The following is a 20,724-nucleotide window of genomic DNA, read 5'->3' on the forward strand; positions in this document are numbered from 1 at the left end:
GGCGGGATGTCTGGTTGCACGGTAACGTGTGTTTACGGCTTTATAAAAACAAAGATCGTATAAGTGACATCTATTCAGTTTAATGGTATGAAGCGGATCGGTCCGAAGAACATTGTTGTAGTTGTTGGATTAGTTTAGAGAGTCTTTGGCTCCAGCGGAGTTCTTTAGCCTCTAGGCCCGCAGAACATATTTACTTAAAGCAACTATTTAGTGTCTAGTGTGGTATAGTTTAGAAGAGCTCTTTCTTATTCATCCGTGATTTTAAAATTCATGAAAATCTAATTAAAAGTAAACTAATAACAAACGTTGATAAGACAAACACCAAGTTCATTTTGGTCTCACAATTGATGTGTGACTGCATAAACATGCGACATACTAGATTTGAAGTGGTTATTTTCTACTTCATTGCACTCACAACAAAAGTGCAAGTTTCTAGTGAGAAATTACCTATTGTTTTGTGGCACGGCATGGGTAAGTTATGCAAGAAGTTATGTTGGATTTGTTTGATTTTTTTTTTTTGTAATTTGTATTTGTTTGTTTTTAATCTTCAGGTGATACATGTTGCTTTCCGTTCAGTTTGGGCGGTGTGACAAAATTTCTAGAATCTGAAATCAATGTTTACGTAAAATCGATTGAAATCGGAAATTCTATAACTGAAGATTTTAAAAGTGGTTACTTAATTCATCCCAATCAACAGGTAACATTCGAACAAACAGTGTTCCCTACAGATTAATAATCGCACTTTAATACAGGTCAATATGGTTTGTGAAGATCTAAGCACGGATGCTCAATTGAAGGGTGGATTCAATGCTATTGGATTTTCTCAGGGAAGTCAGTTTTTGTGAGTATTGAGTTGTATGTTTGTAATTCATGTCACGCCCGTCCCTTAATTATTCGCGTATGAAGGCATGTATATAATACGACCATTAAGGATGAAATTGGTAACTTCCAGGCGAGCACTGGTGCAAAGATGTTCAACTCTACGCATACATAATTTGATTACATTGGGTGGTCAACATCAGGGGGTTTTTGGATTACCAAACTGTCCTTCAATAAGCAGTCGAACATGTGAACGGTTTCGGCTGCTTCTAAACTATGCCGCATATACAGATTTGATGCAAAATTTTCTCGTTCAAGCCACGTATTGGCATGATCCGCTGAATGAAAGTAAATACAGAACTTCTAGCACATTTTTAGCGGATATTAATAACGAGCAGTTCATCAACAAAACCTATGTGAAAAATTTACAAAAATTGAATAAATTTGTAATGGTTCAATTTAATAATGATAGCATAGTTCAACCATTACAAACCCAATGGTTTGGTTATTACAAACCTGGACAGGATAAAGAAATACAGGGCCTCAAGGAAACCAATATCTATATCGAGGTAAAGTAACATCTACTTTTCGCCCGCCACAAATTTAATTCTACTTACTTTTTTTCAGGATCGACTTGGTCTAAAAAAGATGGACGATCAAAATAAAATCGTATTTCTCGAGTGTGAGGGCAATCATCTTCAATTTACGAAAGAATGGTTTAGAGAAAATCTCTTTAGTTATTTGAAATAACTGAATCATGAGTAGGATTTCAATGCTGAATATATCTGAAAGCGAATTTGTAGAATGTATCGTATACAAATAAAATACTTCAGCTATAATCTGTTAAATGTTTATTAGTTCAGAAACGATGTTATCAACTATAAATTACCCACTACTATTGAAACATATTTGTAAGACACACACCATTTACAAAAAAGAAAAACAAAAGATCATTGAATCAACATTCCGTTGCATACTTGTATTTTTTTACTTCGTTGTTGGAGAGACCACTATTATGTTCTGATTTGACACGATCGTCGGAAATACTATTTTAGCAAATTAATGGCCAGTTGTTCTGTATCATTTAAGGACAATGCTTGAGCATTTTGAAGTACACGTATTCTTTTGACTGTATCTTTAAAATCATAGCTTCCTGAAGCGTGTTTATAATCTACTTGTTTTCCATTATGATTTCTTTTTCCATACACTTTATCCGGATCAGGAAGCCAATCAAGTGAAACGCTATTTTCGCTTTCGCTGCCAAAATCATCAGCCAGAACACAAGAATCGTCAACTTGCCTTTTACGTTCCTTTTCTTTTATAATCATTCTTTTTGCTTTCTTTAATGCTTTATAACGCTTTTTATCATCCGCATCTTGTTGTTCTAGTCTAAACCGTGCATCTTTCAAATCGTAGAACTTGTTCGATTGCTCACCGTTTGTATTAACCGGGGCACCATCTTCATCAAACACGATTCGTTTACTCATATGTAGGGACTTCTTTACTAGCTTGACCTTAGATATTCGTTTTTTTTGTATCTTTTTTACATCTTCTGATTCAGTAGTAACATTGGAAGCCTGTAGATCATCCGATGCAAAGCAATGTGAACTATTATGAATGTGTTTAATTCGTAGAAAATCATCCAGATCTTGTTCTTCATCGCTGCTATCCTTAGTTTCGATGCCAGTAATTTTGATTTTACTTTCAGAATCGGAAGTATTTAAGATTTTACTTCGTTTCCTTTCCAACGTACGAGAAACAAAACGTACACGCGGAGTGTTACTCAATCCTAAAGAGTTTGCAAACTCATCTAAATTTAAATTGTGCAATTGAAACACTTCCTTATTCTTCATCAGGGCTATTGATTTGATGTATGCAACAAAAGCTCGTTTTGCACTCTCTTTTAATTCTGGGGATTGGGCAAGCAGTGATTGGATTTTCAGCAGTGGTGAAAATAACTGACGTTCATCAATTTTAATCTGCTTAATAGGTATTTTGTTCTTTTCTAGAGAATCTAACATTGGATCTACCTCGTGCGGGAGCAAAACGAGTAAATTTTCACCACTTGTATTCAACCTTGCAGTTCGTCCGGCTCTATGTATGTACTGGGCAACGTCTTCGGGGCAATCAATTTGAACCACCCAGTTAACCTTAGGGAAGTCCAGCCCACGCGATGCTACATCTGTGGCTAACAAGCATACATTTGTTTTCTTTTTGCAAAAATCACCATATATTTTGTTACGCTTTTCTTGGTTCATTCCCCCATACAATGGTAACAGTAAAGAGGTCGGACGAAGCTTCTTAAATACCTGGTAGAAATATTTCACCTGTTTGCAAGTGGAAAAAAATACTATAACTTTTTGTTTAGGATGGGTTTGCAGGAATGACCAAAGCATGGTCAGTTTGTTAGCAAGATCAACTACAACGTAGCTTTGCTGTAATTTCGCCGGTGTGGCGATTTGTTCATGCTCGTGTGGAGCAATTTGAACAGGGTTCACTAGTTTCACTCTGGCTAAATCACGAACAGAATTCGTTTGTGTTGCAGAAAACAATACAGTTTGTCGTACTTCTGGAAGATTTTCGATGATGGAATCCATTGTAGCCGAGAATCCCATATCCAAGCATCTGTCAGCTTCATCCAGTACCAATATTTTCAAGTTTGTTGTATCAAATAAAGGATTTTGATCCATATGTTGTAACAGACGACCGGGAGTGCCGATTATTATGTTCAGATTGTGCAGGCGATTTCGCTCGTATTTGAGATTTTGACCTCCAATAAGAAGACCAATGGTAAAATCGTGATGCCGTCCGACCTGTGTCATAGTTTCGTAAATCTGTACAGCCAGTTCACGTGTTGGTGTTATTATGAGAGCTCCTAAACCATCCATGCGGGTCCATTTCTCCACGAATAATCGTTCGAGGATAGGGATGATAAAAGCTAATGTCTTTCCACTACCCGTTTTCGCTGCCGCGAGAATATCTTTACCGAATATAGCAGGCAATATAGATTCCCGTTGAATGACGGTGGGTCTAGTGAAATCTGCTTCGGCTAATCCAGCTAAGGTTTTCTTTGAGAGCGGAAAATCTTGGAACGTTTCAATAACTTTAGAAACTGAGAATTTGTCATTGTAGCGTCTATGCAGCATTTGGATTTCCTCTTCCTCTTCCGTAACTGTAATATGCATTATAGAGCGTTTCGATTTCGTTTTGTGAGGAAAACATTTTTCATTCGCATCACCGATGGCATCATGTTTTGAAATGCGATTATTATTAACTTTGAACACATTACACTTGTTTCTTCTAGCAAAATTAACATATTTGGTATTAGACATTGCGGAGTTACAATGAAAACGTGGACTAGTCTGGAACAGCTTTCAAAATCACACCGAGCTCTGACAGCTAATAAAGAAGAAATCATTACGTGCCACACAAGGTGGAATGTATAATGAGGTGTAGTTATAGCGCTTTTGGCGATCCCCCCCCTGGGCTCCGATTTTGACAGATGGTTTTCCGCTTGTATATGTATTGATGGATTGTTTACGTTTTGCATGGTCAATATTTGGTGGAGATCAATTTGGGTGAATATTTTAGTTTATTAGAACACAGTTCGTAATTTAAAATGGAAATTTTTCTTCGAGAACTTGAAGCGTTCGCCAAAAGCGGAAAACTAACTGTCAGTTTTCTTCGTCGATTCTTCTTCCACCTAGCTGTCAAAACGGGCTTATAACTTGACCAAGGTGGAATGTATAATGAGGTGTAGTTATAGCGCTTTTGGCGATCCCCCCCCTGGGCTCCGATTTTGACAGATGGTTTTCCGCTTGTATATGTATTGATGGATTGTTTACGTTTTGCATGGTCAATATTTGGTGGAGATCAATTTGGGTGAATATTTTAGTTTATTAGAACACAGTTCGTAATTTAAAATGGAAATTTTTCTTCGAGAACTTGAAGCGTTCGCCAAAAGCGGCAAACTAACTGTCAGTTTTCTTCGTCGATTCTTCTTCCACCTAGCTGTCAAAACGGGCTTATAACTTGACCTGATATCTTTACGGTCCTTGAACTTGACCTGATATCTTTACGGTCCTTGGTGCCACACCAAGGTGGATTTAAAAATATCAGGTGGTGGATCTTAGTGCATTTTGACAATTCGTCACTTGACGTAAGGTCCCCAGGATTCAAACTTGTAAACACAGTTATTACATTTGTTCATATAATTTATCTACCCCATTTTTTCGATTAAATATTCTTTAAAAATATATTTTGGACTTTTCGAGTTCTTATTTAACATTAAAACATGGATTAAAATGTGTTATTTTGTGCTATTCCGTGAATTTATTCTATAATTCGTTGTGTTATCGACATTTTTGATGATAAAAACTAAGAAATCATTATTTTTTTCAATTTTCACATTAATTCCTCATTATCTACGAGCCGCATGGGCAATTTACGTGAGGTTAGAACTCTTACCAACATGATTTTAATTTTCGTACATAAAAAACTCATCAAATCTTTTGTGAATATATCTCATTTTTTTATTAAACCAATAGACACACAAAAATGCACATAATAACAAAGAAATCTTTTCTATTTGCTAAGCTTTGTGTGCGGAAACAAATGTTAAACGGTTTTAAAAAGACGTAAAGTCCCTCAACTATGGCGACCCCACAAAAGCCCTTATCAACCACCTGATATTTTTAATCCACCTTGGATTGCGCATAAATTTTCAAGGTATATCAAGGTGGATTAAAAATATCAGGTGGTCGACTAGGGGCTTTGGGGGATCGCCATAGTTGAGGGATTTTACGTCATTTTAGAACCGTTAAACATTTGTTTCCGCACACAAAGCTTAGCAAATAGATAAGATTTCTTTGTTATTATGTGCATTTTTGTGTGTCTATTGGTTTAATAAAAAATGAGATATATTCACAAAAGATTTGATGAGTTTTTTATGTACGAAAATTAAAATCATGTTGGTAAGAGTTCTAACCTCACGTAAATTGTCCATGCGGCTCGTAGATAATGAGGAATTAATTGAAATTTGAAAAAAAATGCTTTCTTAATTTTTATCATCAAAAATGTCGAAAACACAATGAATCATAGAAAAATTTCAAGGAATAACACAAAATTACACACTTTAATCCATGTTTTAATGTTAAATAAGAACTCGCGAAGTCCAAAATATATTTTTAAAGAATATTTAATCGAAAAAATGGGGTAGATAAATTATATGATCAAAATTAAATTAATGTAAACAAAGTTTGAATCCTGGGGACCTTACGTCAAGTGACGAATTGTCAAAATGCACTAGAGTCCACCACCTGATATTTTTAAATCCACCTTGGGTTATATGTCCGAGATGTATATTTTTTTTTTGACAGATAAATGTATCAAACCGATCCGTTTGACCGATAACTATATACGCAATCCAAGGATAATGTATTTAGAAGGTTGATTTTTATCGTTTTTGCTGGGCGACATTGTGAGGGACATCTGTCACTCTCTGCATACAAATTTCACTACCCCGTACCAGCCCTCCCCGATTTTTATAACAGAGCCCACGGAAGAGAAATGTCAAGTCGAGAAATGTCATTTTGCTCTGAACAACTTCACCTTGTCATTTATAACACCTTGGCGCAATCTGAGATTGCGCATCGTCTATTGCTACGGAACCAAGGATAATGTATTTAGAAGATTGATTTTTATCGTTTTTGCTGGGCGACATTGTGAGGGACATCTGTCATTCTCTCCATACAAATTTCATTACCCCGCACCAGCCCTCCACGATTTTTATACCGGAGCCCACGGAAGAGAAATGTCAAGTCGAGAAATGTCATTTTGCTCTGAACAACTTCACCTTGTCATTTATTACACCTTGCTACGGAACGGTGAGTTTTTGTCAAAATTCGGTAACCTTGACCCAAGGTGTTTTAAAATGACAAGGTGAAATTGTTGAGAGAGGTGTTTTACCGTAGCAATAGACGATGTGCAATCTCAGATTGCGCATATATTTATCTGTCAAACGGGTCGGTTTGATATATTTATCTGTCAAAAAATATTTATATATCTCGGACATATAATCTTGAAAATTTATGCGCAATCTTGGCGCAATCTGAAATTGTATGGAAATGACGTTTATAGCTCAGGGTTGGCTACGCGAAATGACATATATTTTGATAAAACGAATATATGCGCAATCTGAGATTGCGCATCGTCTATTGCTACGGTTAAAATGACAAGGTGAAGTTCTGCGCAAAATGACATTTCTCGACTTGACATAACTGTTCCCGGGGCTCCGGCAAGGTCAAAGTGGGTAGAAAGGAGGAGTCGTCATGTAGAACAATTGGGCATCGAGGCTTTAGAAAAAAGCACAAAACCAGGATCGACGGCAGTTATGAAATGCGACGAATGTTGCTTTTATTTGAAAATGATAAATGAATTGTTTTCGTTTAATAAACAATTGTTTAGCACTAAAAATTTGTATTTTGCATCCACACTCCATAAATCGGCATTTTACACATTATATTGATGTCTACCCAAGCGCCAAAGATTAAGCTTAAACGAATGGAAAATTGAATATCCATCGAAAAAAAATGAAAGCTCCACAGCTTAATTGGTTTGATCAATAGATGGCGTATTACAACTCATCATTATATTGCTATCCTTTTCTTGCAATGTGTTTCGACAAGTTTCATCTTATCATGACCTAAATAGCCTTCTTAATTTCCGAGCAAAAATCTACATGAATGGTCGTGTGGTCAGATACGTGGGTATCAACACCAACGACCATTACTCAAATCTCACTTGCTTCAGTGCTGATGGTTTCCGTTGGAGTTTAGTATTTAAACAGTCGTATCGCCGTTCTGGTTCTAGCGATGCATAACTTCAATGCGAAACCATACAACAGTACAGAGGAAATGAGAAAGCTCTCCTCCAAGCGATGAAGCTCCACTGGTTGGGGTATCCCACCAACAGAGAGCGCCACCAGCTTTTTCGCTATTTTTAGAATGCATGAGTCGTTTGCCGTCTGCTAAACGAAGTCTTTCTATATTCCGTTTAGGTAGAGAGCTTGAGTCGTTTAGAAGGCGTTTAGTGGTCGTTTAGTGGATTTGTGGCACTTGGGCTGTCACTCATTGCATACAAATTTCACTACCTCGCATCAGCTATCCACGATTTTTACACGGGAGCCACCGGAATAGTTATGTCAAGTCGAGAAATGTCATTTTGCTCTGAACAACTTCACCTTGTCATTTTAAAACACCTTGGGCTGGTGCAGGGTAATGAAATTGCAGAGAGTGACAGATGTCTCCCACAATATCACACAGCAAAGCGATAAACATCAACCTTCTAAATACATTATCCTTGCCTTGACCAGCCAAGAAATAAAGTTCACTAAAAGTGACAAATGGGACGGTCTGATGGTACAGTCTTCAACTCGTACGACTTAACAACATGCCCGTCGTGGGTTCAAACCCCGTATAGACCGTGCCTCCATACGTAGGACTGACTATCCTGCTATGGTAACAAAAAGTCACTGAAAGCCAAGCTCACTTCACTAGTGGATACGGGCAGGCCTTGACTGACGACGGTTCCCAAATAGCCAGGATTGCTTAAGCAGCTCATTTTGGCACGCTAAAGATCGCTGCTCTAATTCGCCTTTTGCAGTAGATAAACAGCATCAAAGTTCTATGTGAGTCTTTCAAACAGCGCCTAAGCAGCTTCCTTATGCCACGATGCCAGGGATTATTTTTCTTTGTGTTTTATTTTCAAGCAAGCGTCATCGATGAAATAAACAACAAGATTTGTTTCGTTTAAAAACATATGTATATTTCTAAATCTTTTGTATTGATGAATTACACACAATTTTACACAAATCACTGATAATTCACAATCACTTCACTCAATATTCATTCTTCAATTAACGAATCTAACTTGTACAGCAGCATTGAGATTATTGCCGGCGTCCGTCTTTGACACTTTGACAAGAGTCACCTTGAACCGATGTCATGCATTAAAAAGCTATAAAGTTCCACCAAGTTAAGTACAGGCGGACCCCGAGATACACGGTACCTCTTATACGCGGATTCGGAGATACGCGGTTTTCTAAATTTGACAGTTCTTTGAGCAAATTGTACTGATTTGACACATCAATTGTAAATTGCCAAATAATTTCCGTTTCGATCCAATGTTAAAAACTTTTTCAAAAGGTTTAAAACTGTTATATTTAGTCAGAATCATATCAAATAATTCATAAAGTGACTAAAACCGCCCCCTACTGCCAAAATTACACGAAAATTTGTGATATTTTAGCTGGAAATCACGAGATTCAACTTACGCGGAAATTCGAGATACGCGGTATATTTTGGCCGTTTTCGGTCCCCATTAACCGTGTATCTCGGGGACCGCCTGTACTCTTTCTTAACAAGCCTTCAAGTTCTATTATGAACCCTACACATAGTGCTAATCAGCCGCAAAGTTCCAAAGAGTACCATGTACCTGTGAAAAAGCTCCATAGTTCCGCAAAGTACCGCCTATCTGTTAATCAGCCACAAAGTACGACATCGGAACGATTTTTCGTTAAACAGTCCTAAATCAGCTATAAAGTACGAGCTGGCTATTTGGGTTGTTGTGCCAAAGAAGAAAAGTGACAAAACTTGAGGTTCGTGAAAAACGTAAACAAAATTTTGCGCAATATAGGATCCATTGCTATGGTAATAAAGCTAAAATGCATGTTTCTAATTTTACGACATCGGGACGATTTTTCGTTAAACAGCCCCAAATCAGCTTTAACCGTAGAGTTGGCAACCAGATTTACACACGTAAGTTGGCAACCGGCATACCCGTGTATTCCACACGTTTTGATGCAAAAAATTAACGATTTTCATAGGTAAACAATGCTTTCTATATTATAATGCTGTAAGCAAGTAATGCCGACTATATATTCTCTTCTATTTCATTTATTCATTAAGTTTTTTTTTTCATTTTAATATAAAAATAACGGTCATATTGAAATTTGGAATCGCTTGAATTTGACTCGAAAATAAGCACAATACGAAAAGAGGTAGAAGAGAAACGTCATTCTACATACAAAATGTATGGAATACCCGGGTATGCTGGTTGCCAACTTACGTGGTAAAGTTAAAAAAAAATCAAAATAAAATACTTACAGGCTGTTTAAAATTACAACTTATGCACCAAAAAATCATAAATTAAAAGTTGGGAGGCTACGGCAAATTTCAGGTCAATAAAAGCAATGAATCAAAAGTTATGGCAGTTTAAAGTTGAAAAAAATACCCGGGTATCCGGTTGCCAACTTAAAGGTTAAAGTATGAGCTGGCTAGTTGGGTTGTGGCTGATTAAGAGATAGACGGTACTTTGCGGAACTATTAAGCCTTTGAACAGGCACATGGTACTCTCAGGAGCCTTGTAGCTGATTAGGTTGATGTGTGATGTGATGGTTCACGATGGAACTTGAAGGCTTGTTAAGAAAGCGTACCGAACTTGGAACTTTATAGCTTTTTAATGCATGAAAACGGTACGAGGTGGCCCTTGACGCTTGCTAGAAAATAAAACACAAAGAAAAATAATCCCCGGCATTGTAGCATAAGGCCGAAAATACACGGACCGGAATTTCGCGGCCGCGGAATTCCGCTTGCTGAAAAATGTATGGATATGACAGTTCGGGAAAGTTGCCGTTGACACTTTGTAAATGGATTTGTCAGCAGGTGGAATTCCGCGGTCGAGAAATTCCGGTCCGTGCATTTTTGGCCTAAGGAAGCTGCTTAGGCGCTATTTAGAAGGACCACCTGGAACTTTGATGCTTTTTATCTACTGCAAAAGGCGAATTCAATCTTTAACATGCCAAAATTGGCCGATAAGCGTTTTTGGCTAATTTTGTATTTACCTATTTACATTGATTAAAACATTTTCTGACCTGTATTTGCGTTGCCGAAAATCGGAACACAGCATGCCAAAAATAGGAACAAAATGCCAAAAATAAAAGCAGAACCAAACCAGCATTTTTACAAATATTTGTGGAATATGGATTTGGATAGGCACTTTCACTTTGGCATCGCATACGAATTGTTAATTTGATCGCAATCGAAATCGCAAAGTCAGTTTCGACCAGTAGACAAACCCTATGTAAAATATCGAGCAGTCGACAATTTTGTCGACAATTGGTATCGCATACGCTCGTTGTCGATCGAATTTATTTCGACTAGGTAGATGGTAGTCGGAAGCTCTTGTATAATCTGATTTCATTCACATTTTTTAGATAAATAATTTCAAAATTTATGCAGAAATTAAAAATACCATTTACAAAACAGTAATGTATTAATTGAGGCAAAAATAAATGAGTTAAAATCTGTTTTGAAATACTGATTTTTTGTAACCTAAATCAATACAAATATCTATTAATTTGCATGTATACACCAATGTCTATGTGTATATATATATAACTAAAATATATAACTAAAAAATCTATGTGTATATATAACTAAAAAAACATAAAATTAACAAAATTATTTTTCATCAAATGAATGTCACCAGTCTGCAACTCTCTTTACCGCATGCATATATGTAAACAAACGGAATTTCTGCGAGCTCGCAGACTGCCCGAATTCGTTTCATGGATTTTTTTTACAAATGTCACTTAGGTTGGTAAATGGACTCTGGGCTTGCTCATTGGGAGTGTCTTACTTGACATAAAACGCAATTAGGTTGAATCTTTCAATTTGATGATAATCTAGCTGCCAAACAGGAAATAACAACCTTTATTTAATATATCTTAGCAAAATGGCAGCCACACGAAGATTGCAAAAAGTAAGTTGATTTTTGTAGTATTACTTTCGGATATTTCGTTGGCTTAAAAGTGTGTAGTAAAAAAACAGAATAAAACTAAAGTTATTAATGATATTGATAGGAATGAGGGCTTAGCGCGGCTTCAGTGTTATCAGTGTTATGATTGATGAACTGATACTCAATTAAATGGTTAAATACATTTTCGATGGTACAAATTTTGTTAAAGTGTTATAAATTAAGCGACGTTATCAACATGATGTTTTTACTCCTAACATGTAGTTGGACATCCACCGAAATGTTCTATGTTATGGTTGTGTGGCTCTTTTTTCATCTGATTTTCCTGTTGGCATCTCTTGTAGGAACTGGCAGACATCCGATCGTCAGGCATGAAATCCTTTCGTGACATTCTTGTAGATGAAACAAATTTACTACTTTGGACGGGATTGATTGTACCGGTAAGAATTGTGCTTGTGAAGTAAACCAATGAGTTTGCTTGTAGTATTATTCTAGTCTTATTATATGTACAATTATATTTTCAATTACACAAACACACAATGGAAGAGTAGATAGCCCAAAATCCTTGTAACAAAACACACACATTCCCCGAAATACGCGATTTCACTTTACAGGCTGTCCCCGAGATACGCTATCACTGGGAACCGACAAAAAACCGCTTATCTAATTTCCGCGTAAGTCGAATCACGGAATTTTCAGCCAAAATATAGCCTAACCATCAAATATAAAAATTGATATATATATATATATATATATATATATATATATATATATATATATATATATATATATATATATATATATATATATATATATATATATATATATATATATATATATATATATATATATATATATATATATATATATATATATATATATATATATATATATATATATATATATATATATATATATATATATATATATATATATATATATATATATATATATATATATATATATATATATATATATATATATATATATATATATATATATATATATATATATATATATATATATATATATATATATATATATATATATATAATATATATATACATACATACATACATACATACATACATACATACATACATACATACATACATACGTACATACATACATACATACAGTCTGTTCCCGAGTTACGCGGTTCTCGACTTACGCGGATTCGGAGATACGCGATTTTCTAAATTTGACAGATCAAATGTCAAATCAGTACAATTTGCTTCAAGTTCAGTATGAATTGCATTTTTGCTAACAAATTGAAACCGCTTAAAAGCCAGAAATATTAGAATTTTTCGCACAAATTATATCAAATAAATGATAAAGTGTATAAAAGTACTAAACAAAATAAAAAAAATCTGATGACTGAATAGTATTTTATTCAAAAAATGTGAAATTGGACATACGCGGATATTCGAGTTACGCGGATTCGTCGGGAACACAGAAACCGCGTAACTCGGGAACAGACTGTATATATATACAGTGGAGCGCCGTTTATCCGGGTACCTTTTATCCGGCTATCCGTGTATCCGTGCTGTTGAGAAATGACAGTTCCATACAAAGGTGACATTGCGTTATGAGGATATTTGAAAAAGCGGTTAAAAGAGCACATTGTCATAACAAAAGACACGATAATTCAAGGCAAATTTCAAATACAGGCGGTCCCCGAGATACACGGTACCTCTTATACGCGGATTCGGAGATACGCGGTTTTCTAAATTTGACAGTTCTTTGAGCAAATTGTACTGATTTGACACATCAATGGTAAATTGCCAAATAATTTCCGTTTCCATCCAATTTTAAAAACTATTTCAAAAGGTTTAAAAATGTTATATTCAGTCAGAATCATATCAAATAATTCATAAAGTGACTAAAACCGCCCCCTACTGCCAAAATTACACAAAAATTAGTATTATTTTAGCTGAAAACCACGAGATTCGACTTACGCGGAAATTCGAGATACGCGGTATATTTCGGCCGTTTTCGGTCCCCAATAACCGTGTATCTCGGGGACCGCCTGTATTCTTATGTGAAAACCATCAAGTTAATAAAAACTGGGTTCCTTTTATCAAAAAATAAGATAATTTTCCAAAAATAATTCAGGAATAGGTGATAAAATATATCATTTGACTCATTATCCGTGCTATTCGCATATCCGGGCGAGGTCAAGTCCCGAGAAGCCCGGATAAACGGCGCTGCACTGTATATATATACAGTACATCCGGGGGCGGATTAACCGGCGGGCGGCTTAACCGTGCGCATAAATGTGACAGCTGTTCAAACGTACAGCGAACATTTGCTGCGATAGTCAAGGGCCAACCAGTTTTTTGTGCAGCTCTGTAGTGTCTAGTGGTGTTTTCGAAATTATTTTTGTTCATGAACAGTTGTTAAACCTATAGGGTAAATGTACCTATAGTGGTGCTATTGCTCTAAAATGCGGTTCATAGGGCAAATTAAAAGTAATTAAGTTATTCAAGTTAGTGTTAAATGTTCTTTAGCCTTTTACAAAGGGTTTAAAATTTAAATGAGGCCATTCCGTTACTTAGTGACCGAAAAATCCATTATTTTGTGAAATGGGTCAACATTTTTCCAAAATCCTTAGGATTTCATAACGAAACTCATTTTTCTGTTAACGTTCTAAACGACCACATAACCACGCAATTATTAGTTTTTCAACATAACTGTTATGTAATGTTATTGTTTTACTAAAATTATTTGCCTTTTGACCATATTTATGCATTTTTAAGTGTTTTTTACCATAGTGCCATTATAGGTACACAAAACAGGCATGTTCCTATAGTGGTTATAGTTATAAAATCAATAAATACAGGTCGTTTTAGATTTTTTCGAGGAAATTTTTGGCATGAGGTACTGTTTTCACTAAAATAAGCAACAGAAATGATTTTTATGTAGGTAATTTACCAAAAACAGGCCAAAATTCGCTTATCTGGCTGAATGATAAATTGACTTCAAATCAAGCACACTCTTCCGGGTGTAGGTTGACCACAGGTGTGATGCAGTACTTTAGTGAATAGTTTCATCAAGCAAATTTATACATTTTTTAATCCTTGCTATTCATACGAAAACAGCTTCGAAACTAAGTTTCATTGATATTATACACCGTTTTTGATGCATCTTTGTTTACCACCACTATAGGAACACAATACGACGACTATAGGAACCATACCACCATTATAGGTACAACGAAGCAGTCACAAAAATATGTAATTTTTCGTAAATTTGATGTGTTTCATGGTAAAAATGGTTGTGATTGCGTAGATAAAACATATTCCAATTGCTATGTGTTAAAATATTCAGAAATTGTCGTTCCTGACACTTTAAATCCATTAAAACACATCGGTACCACTACAAATTGCACCACTATTGGTACATTTACCCTAGTTATTGATTAAAATAATATTCTACTAACGATTTATTGATTGATTCAAGGTGAATTAATCATAAAATTAGTGGATTTTTTAATTTTTATATGAATTTGACATTTCTTGGACCATTATCCGTGCAAATCGATTAACCGGCAACCGCCCGGTCCCGAGCTGCCCGGATAATCGACGTTCCACTGTAGTTGATTACAGTTTTCCCCGAGTTACGCGACACCCGAGTTAGGCCCGTGTCTGTGCTCCATCGCTTGCGATTTTATCGCACGTGCTGTCAAACGCTTTTTCGTATCATATTGCGATTATTTGGATGATGTTAATAATATAACGATTATGAAAAATTAAGTTGAGATTGCTCCTACAAAACACCAAACATTTAGTTTGAGAGCGTTTCTACATACACCGAGAATGCAGCTGAGAAAAAAGCTGACAGCATGCTTTGACAGCGACTGACAGCATTTTCGGTGAGAGAATTCTCCTCAGCATGCAAAGAACGATGGAGCTGAGAAAAAAATAAATTGGCAGTTTATGTCGAACGATCAATTATTGTTTGTATTTTTGCAGTCTAATAATCGTAGAAATGTTACTAAAAAGTAAAAGAATTTTTTTTACTTCATTTTAGCGATTCAAATGGATTTTTACAACATAATTTTAAAAAGTCTCATCTCGGCGCTTTCCGGAGCTTCTACACACACCGGCGTGAGAAACCGGTTGTCAATTCTCTCACAGCCATCTCTCAGCTGCAGTCTCGGTGTATGTAGAAACGCTCTGACAGATAAAATCGGATGCGGCGTCCGACGAAATCAAAAATTTTTGATTCCGTCGTACGACGAAATCGCACGTCCGACGTTATCTGTCAAATCCCATATAAAATTTTGACAGGCCTTTCGATAAAATCGCATCCGATGGAGCACAGACACGGCCCTTAGGCGAATTCGAGTTAGAGCGTTTCTACATACACCGAGAAAGCACCTGAGAAAATATCTGACAGCATGTATTGACAGCGACTGACAGCATTTTCGGTGTTAATTACTGACTGACTGACTGAGACAGCATTCCAAATTGTTAATTAGTTCATAAATTTTACAGGATGAGTATTTCATAAGTAATAATACATTTTTGAGGGTATGATGAATTTTCAAGGGCTCTCCGTTGACAAATGGCACATAAGATGGCCAATCCGATTTTGGTTAATATTTGACCTCGTTCCTACACATTCCTTGGGCCTATTTTTTGTTGTGGACAAAATATAGTGTAAATAGACATTTCCATCTCATCAACGTGGCATGGAGTAGTTACACCTGTTTCCAGCTAGGTTCGAATCTCGTGCCGTGTGCATCGAATCGCAAACCGCCTGCTTCGAATCGCATGTCACTACGATCGAATGCGTGCAACCATGGTTGAATCGCGTTCCACTACGGATTGAATCATGTGGCGCTACCATTGGAATTCTGAAAGGTAAAGCATAGTAAACTGTTTGTTTACGTTTGCAAACTGCTTCCTTCTTCGCCGATGTCAATTCGTTTCTAAAATTCTAATAAAATTTAATTGTTCACTGACTACACGTAAAATTTTTGTTATCAGCGAATAGTCATGGTTCCTCGTTGGTGAGAAAACCCTTGTTTACAACTAATATTCGTGGGTTTTATCCATAATCAGTGAATAATTACCATTCGTATTTTACAAACGAATTGCTATCGGCGAAGAAGAAACCCAGCCAACAATTTCCGAAGGTGCCCCGTGTAAAAAAATTTTACTTTAAGCTTTCCTTAAGTTTTTACACTAGCAGCAGCTAAAGTAAAAACTTTCAGCACGGCGCAAACCGACGCACACATTCAAATGCTTGGATTGCTGGTCCTGCTTACGCATACATTTGTATTTATCCCTCCCCTTATATTTTCGGATTGCTGGTTGTAGTAGTGACGCTTTTTCTTTTTGCTTTATGCACACTTTCGCATGCTGTTTATTGGTGTTACTCTTTCCACATACGTTTTGGAACACTCACACTCTGTATACGGCAGGATGCTTCTCCCCTTCCAAATGCTTTGGTTGCTTTCTGTTACCCTTCCTTTCGTTCTTCCTTCTACCCTTTGCGCTAGGATATCCTCGACTGGTGCTGCGCGTGTTCAGCCGGCGCCTGTCTGGAAATGACGTCACGGACTGGTGCTGCGCATGTTTAGCCGTATCCTATGCATCCTTGAAGTGCGCTCTTCTACGAAAGAGCTGTGATGATATCTGTTGATGAAAATTAACCAATAATTAAACCATGTGTTTAAAAAAAAACAACTAAACAACATTTTGCACATAGGATGATAGAAACGCTTACCTTGATATTTTAAAACCGGACACCGTCCTTCCATCGGCAACCGTCGATTAACATGCGCGTGCACTGTAACTTTTTAGACGACAAGTGTTAGTTGAATGTATCCATTGAAGCACACACGAGGATAAGAAACTTACCTTAGAAATTTACAAGGATAAATAATTTCATAATTGAAGAAGAAGGAACACGGCACAAAACGTAAACGAGCAAAGTACGGGGCACAAGAAATCACACATCACTCCAACACATCCTTCCACAGTGAAAGTTCTGGACAGACTGAGGATGCCTAACACCCGGATGAGCGCGATAGCAGAAAAATCATGGGAGATCGAGAGAGATGTGTAGTCTCGGTTGAGCGGAATACGCATGCAGATGCATGCGTGTGTGTCACTCGAAGGATATCGGTTTCCCCTTCTCCCGTTTTTCGTTCATAGGCCACACGATCGGCGTTGTGCCGTCCAAAATCTAGAGAAAGAAGACATGCTCTCTCGCTTTGGCACACAGGAAAGTTTTCCAATAGCTTCGGTTTTGCTGGTTGGGAAGCAGCTTTCAAACGTAAACAAAAGGCTTGCTATACTCTACCTTTCAGAAATTCAATGGTTCAACTCTATCGTAATGGTACACGATTCGACCGTAGTGGAAGACGATTCAACCGTACTGGCACGCGATTCAACCGTGCATGTACGCATTCGATCGTAGTGCCATGCGATTTGAAGCAGGTGGTTTGCGATTCGAACCTATCTGGAAACAGGTGTAAATCATCTGATACTTGTGTGTTCCATTCATCGGTAAGCCACTGTACATTCCTCATAAATCATGGGCTATACAAATCTGGCCTTGAATTATTTTTAATTTAAGCTTGACGACGGTTTAGCATTGCCATTGCCAACAGTACTGGTTTGTTTTGGCGACGTTATTTGTTTATAAAACCAATAATGAGTTTTCTTTCTATCTTTACCTAAGGATAACGTCCCCTATAACAAAGGAGCTTTTAGAATAGAGATAAATTTTCCAGCCGAATACCCATTCAAACCACCAAAGATTTCGTTTAAAACCAAAATATACCACCCAAATATTGATGAAAAGGGTCAAGTTTGTCTTCCGATTATAAGTGCCGAAAATTGGAAACCGGCAACAAAAACAGACCAAGGTTAGTAAGTATAATAAAAATGAAGATTACAGAAGGGAAATATTTAATTATCTTTTTCATTCTAGTTATTCAGGCGTTAATAGAGTTGGTCAATGATCCCGAACCTGAACATCCTTTACGTGCAGACCTGGCGGAAGAATTTCTAAAAGATAGGAAAAAATTTACAAAAAATGCCGAAGAACATACCAGAAAGCACAGCGAAAAGCGACCGGAATAAAATAATAGATGTGAATACTAGATGCTACACCATCAAGATCATCGGATGTTCATCATTGAAAAAAAAAACAGTTGTAAATTGTAAAACGATATTAGGGAGATGATACTTACATTCGCTTAAATCAAATACATGCGTTATCTGAGCGACGATAAGATAATCATTGATACTCGATGAACGTCACATCTGTTTAGTCGAATCCAACAATCTGAAAATTTTATTAAAAAAAATCCTTAATTCAAATTCTCCTGTGGTTTTGGCAAATTTGCCTTTCTCATTCAGAAGAGAAAGCGGGCAAAATGGGCAACTTCACATCAAAGATACATTACATCGAATCCAACAATCTGAAAATTTTATTAAAAAAAATCCTTAATTCAAATTCTCCTGTGGTTTTGGCAAATTTGCCTTTCTCATTCAGAAGAGAAAGCGGGCAAAATGGGCAACTTCACAGCAAAGATACATTCCAATGCTCGAAATGTATTCATTGGAGTGCTTTATGGATATCACGTAAGTGTTATAACCCTTAAATTACAAACTACCCAGAAAAATGTAAAATAAGCTTAAGCATTTTATGTAATTTTTGCCACTTCGAAAATAAGCTCAAAACAGTGTAACAGGGATGCGTGGAAAATGTACATGGTATGTTTTTAAAGATATGATTTTACTATACTATTTGTCTGAAGCGAGCAAGGCCATTGAATGCGTATTTTTACTAATATTTCAAGTATACAAAAATGCTGCACGTGGGGAAAAATGGCCAGTTACGATTGGGGCAAAAAGGGCAGTTACGCTTGGAGCAAAATGGGCAGATGCTTTTGACATATGACGCTTGGTGAGGCTATGGTCAAGGATTGTGTAGGAACGAGGTCCCCCCTACCAGCCAAAATCGAAATAAAAAGGCAACGGATCCCAATAACTATCTATTAATTGACAGCTCATGTGTAACTAGACGACTCGTCGAATTGTTGTCTTTTTAGTGTCTAATACGATTTATTAGACTTCTTACAGGGTTTCACACTTTATCTCAAGACCGCGGGACCCCTTCCCGAATCTGTCTTAGCCAAAGCCAAGACTGCGGTATGATGCTTGAAAACGTTGATGATACCTGAATTCATCGGATGCAATGCTGAATCTGCGGCACATTTCTCGAAACACACTGGTCCACGCCGAGGACATGCGGTCGAATATTTTTTTTACACGGATAACCTTTGTGTACATCAGTGTATGAGAAACACCCAATTATCCTTTTCGTGTTTTTACCAAAAAAACAATTTAATAAAATGAGTGAATGCATATTTCTGCAATTAAAATATTCACAAGTGTCAAGAAAGTAGTTTGAACTGTTTAAATAATGTTTTTTTTTGTAAAAACACGAAAAAAATAATAGGTTGTTTTCAGTACACTGATGTACACAAGGGTTATCCGTGTAAAAAAATATTCGACCGCATGTCCTCGGCGCGGACCAGTGTGTTTCGAGAAATGTGCCGCAGATTCAGCATTGCATCCGATGAATTCAGGTATCATCAACGTTTTCAAGCATCATACCGCAGTCTTGGCTTTGGCTAAGACAGATTCGGGAAGGGGTCCCGCGGTCTTGAGATAAAGTGTGAAACCCTGTATCTAATAGTCGTCTAAAAAGTGTCTAATAAGCCTTATTAGACTTATTGTCAAAAACCTGTCTCATAATAGTCTAATAGTTGTTATTAGATGATATATCCTAAGAAGTGTCCAAATTCAGTCTTTAAGCAGTTTTGTTAGAAGGATTGCCCGTCTACATGGATGAAATTGTCTAATTTGATGAAGAGTTACATTTAAGAAAGAAGTGGAATATTACGCCAAGTATTCAAAGACTCTGCTAAACACACAGCAACACATGAATATTGTTTAAGAAAACAATAGCAGTTCTGATTATTATTGACATATTCAATGAGCATTCACAACACAAACAATTTGTATGTATAAAAACAGTTGTATCACAATTATCACAATCACA

General features: G+C 36.6%; 3 protein-coding genes across 7 annotated transcripts; 2 read left to right on the top strand and 1 right to left on the bottom strand.

Annotated features, from left to right (window-relative positions):
- Nucleotides 1–1,667, top strand: LOC120949591 (palmitoyl-protein thioesterase 1). The gene is made up of 5 exons (XM_040366987.2): nt 1–471; nt 552–697; nt 753–841; nt 953–1,388; nt 1,447–1,667. The coding sequence occupies exons 1-5, from the start codon at nt 348–350 to the stop codon at nt 1,567–1,569; spliced, it is 918 nt and encodes a 305-aa protein (XP_040222921.2). The 5' UTR covers nt 1–347; the 3' UTR covers nt 1,570–1,667.
- Nucleotides 1,654–4,791, bottom strand: LOC120949590 (probable ATP-dependent RNA helicase DDX10). Its single transcript, XM_040366986.2, has one exon. It carries the CDS (start codon nt 4,149–4,151, stop codon nt 1,866–1,868), a length of 2,286 nt encoding a protein of 761 aa, XP_040222920.2. The 5' UTR covers nt 4,152–4,791; the 3' UTR covers nt 1,654–1,865.
- Nucleotides 4,792–11,520: 6,729 nt separating this feature from the next.
- LOC120950235 (ubiquitin-conjugating enzyme E2-18 kDa) lies at nt 11,521–18,974 on the top strand. 5 transcript variants are annotated; one of them, XM_040368103.2, is made up of 5 exons: nt 11,521–11,640; nt 11,979–12,074; nt 12,186–12,308; nt 18,331–18,517; nt 18,583–18,974. In XM_040368103.2, the coding sequence occupies exons 1-5, from the start codon at nt 11,614–11,616 to the stop codon at nt 18,732–18,734; spliced, it is 585 nt and encodes a 194-aa protein (XP_040224037.2). In that variant the 5' UTR covers nt 11,521–11,613; the 3' UTR covers nt 18,735–18,974. The 5 variants fall into 5 exon arrangements, with proteins under 5 accessions (XP_040224037.2, XP_040224041.2, XP_040224042.2 ...); XM_040368107.2 differs by having other exon boundaries at nt 12,249–12,308; XM_040368108.2 differs by having other exon boundaries at nt 18,331–18,521; nt 18,583–18,726.
- Nucleotides 18,975–20,724: the final 1,750 nt, after the last annotated feature.

The sequence above is a fragment of the Anopheles coluzzii genome, chromosome 2 (assembly GCF_943734685.1).
Source record: "Anopheles coluzzii chromosome 2, AcolN3, whole genome shotgun sequence".
Classification (NCBI taxonomy): domain Eukaryota; kingdom Metazoa; phylum Arthropoda; class Insecta; order Diptera; family Culicidae; genus Anopheles; species Anopheles coluzzii.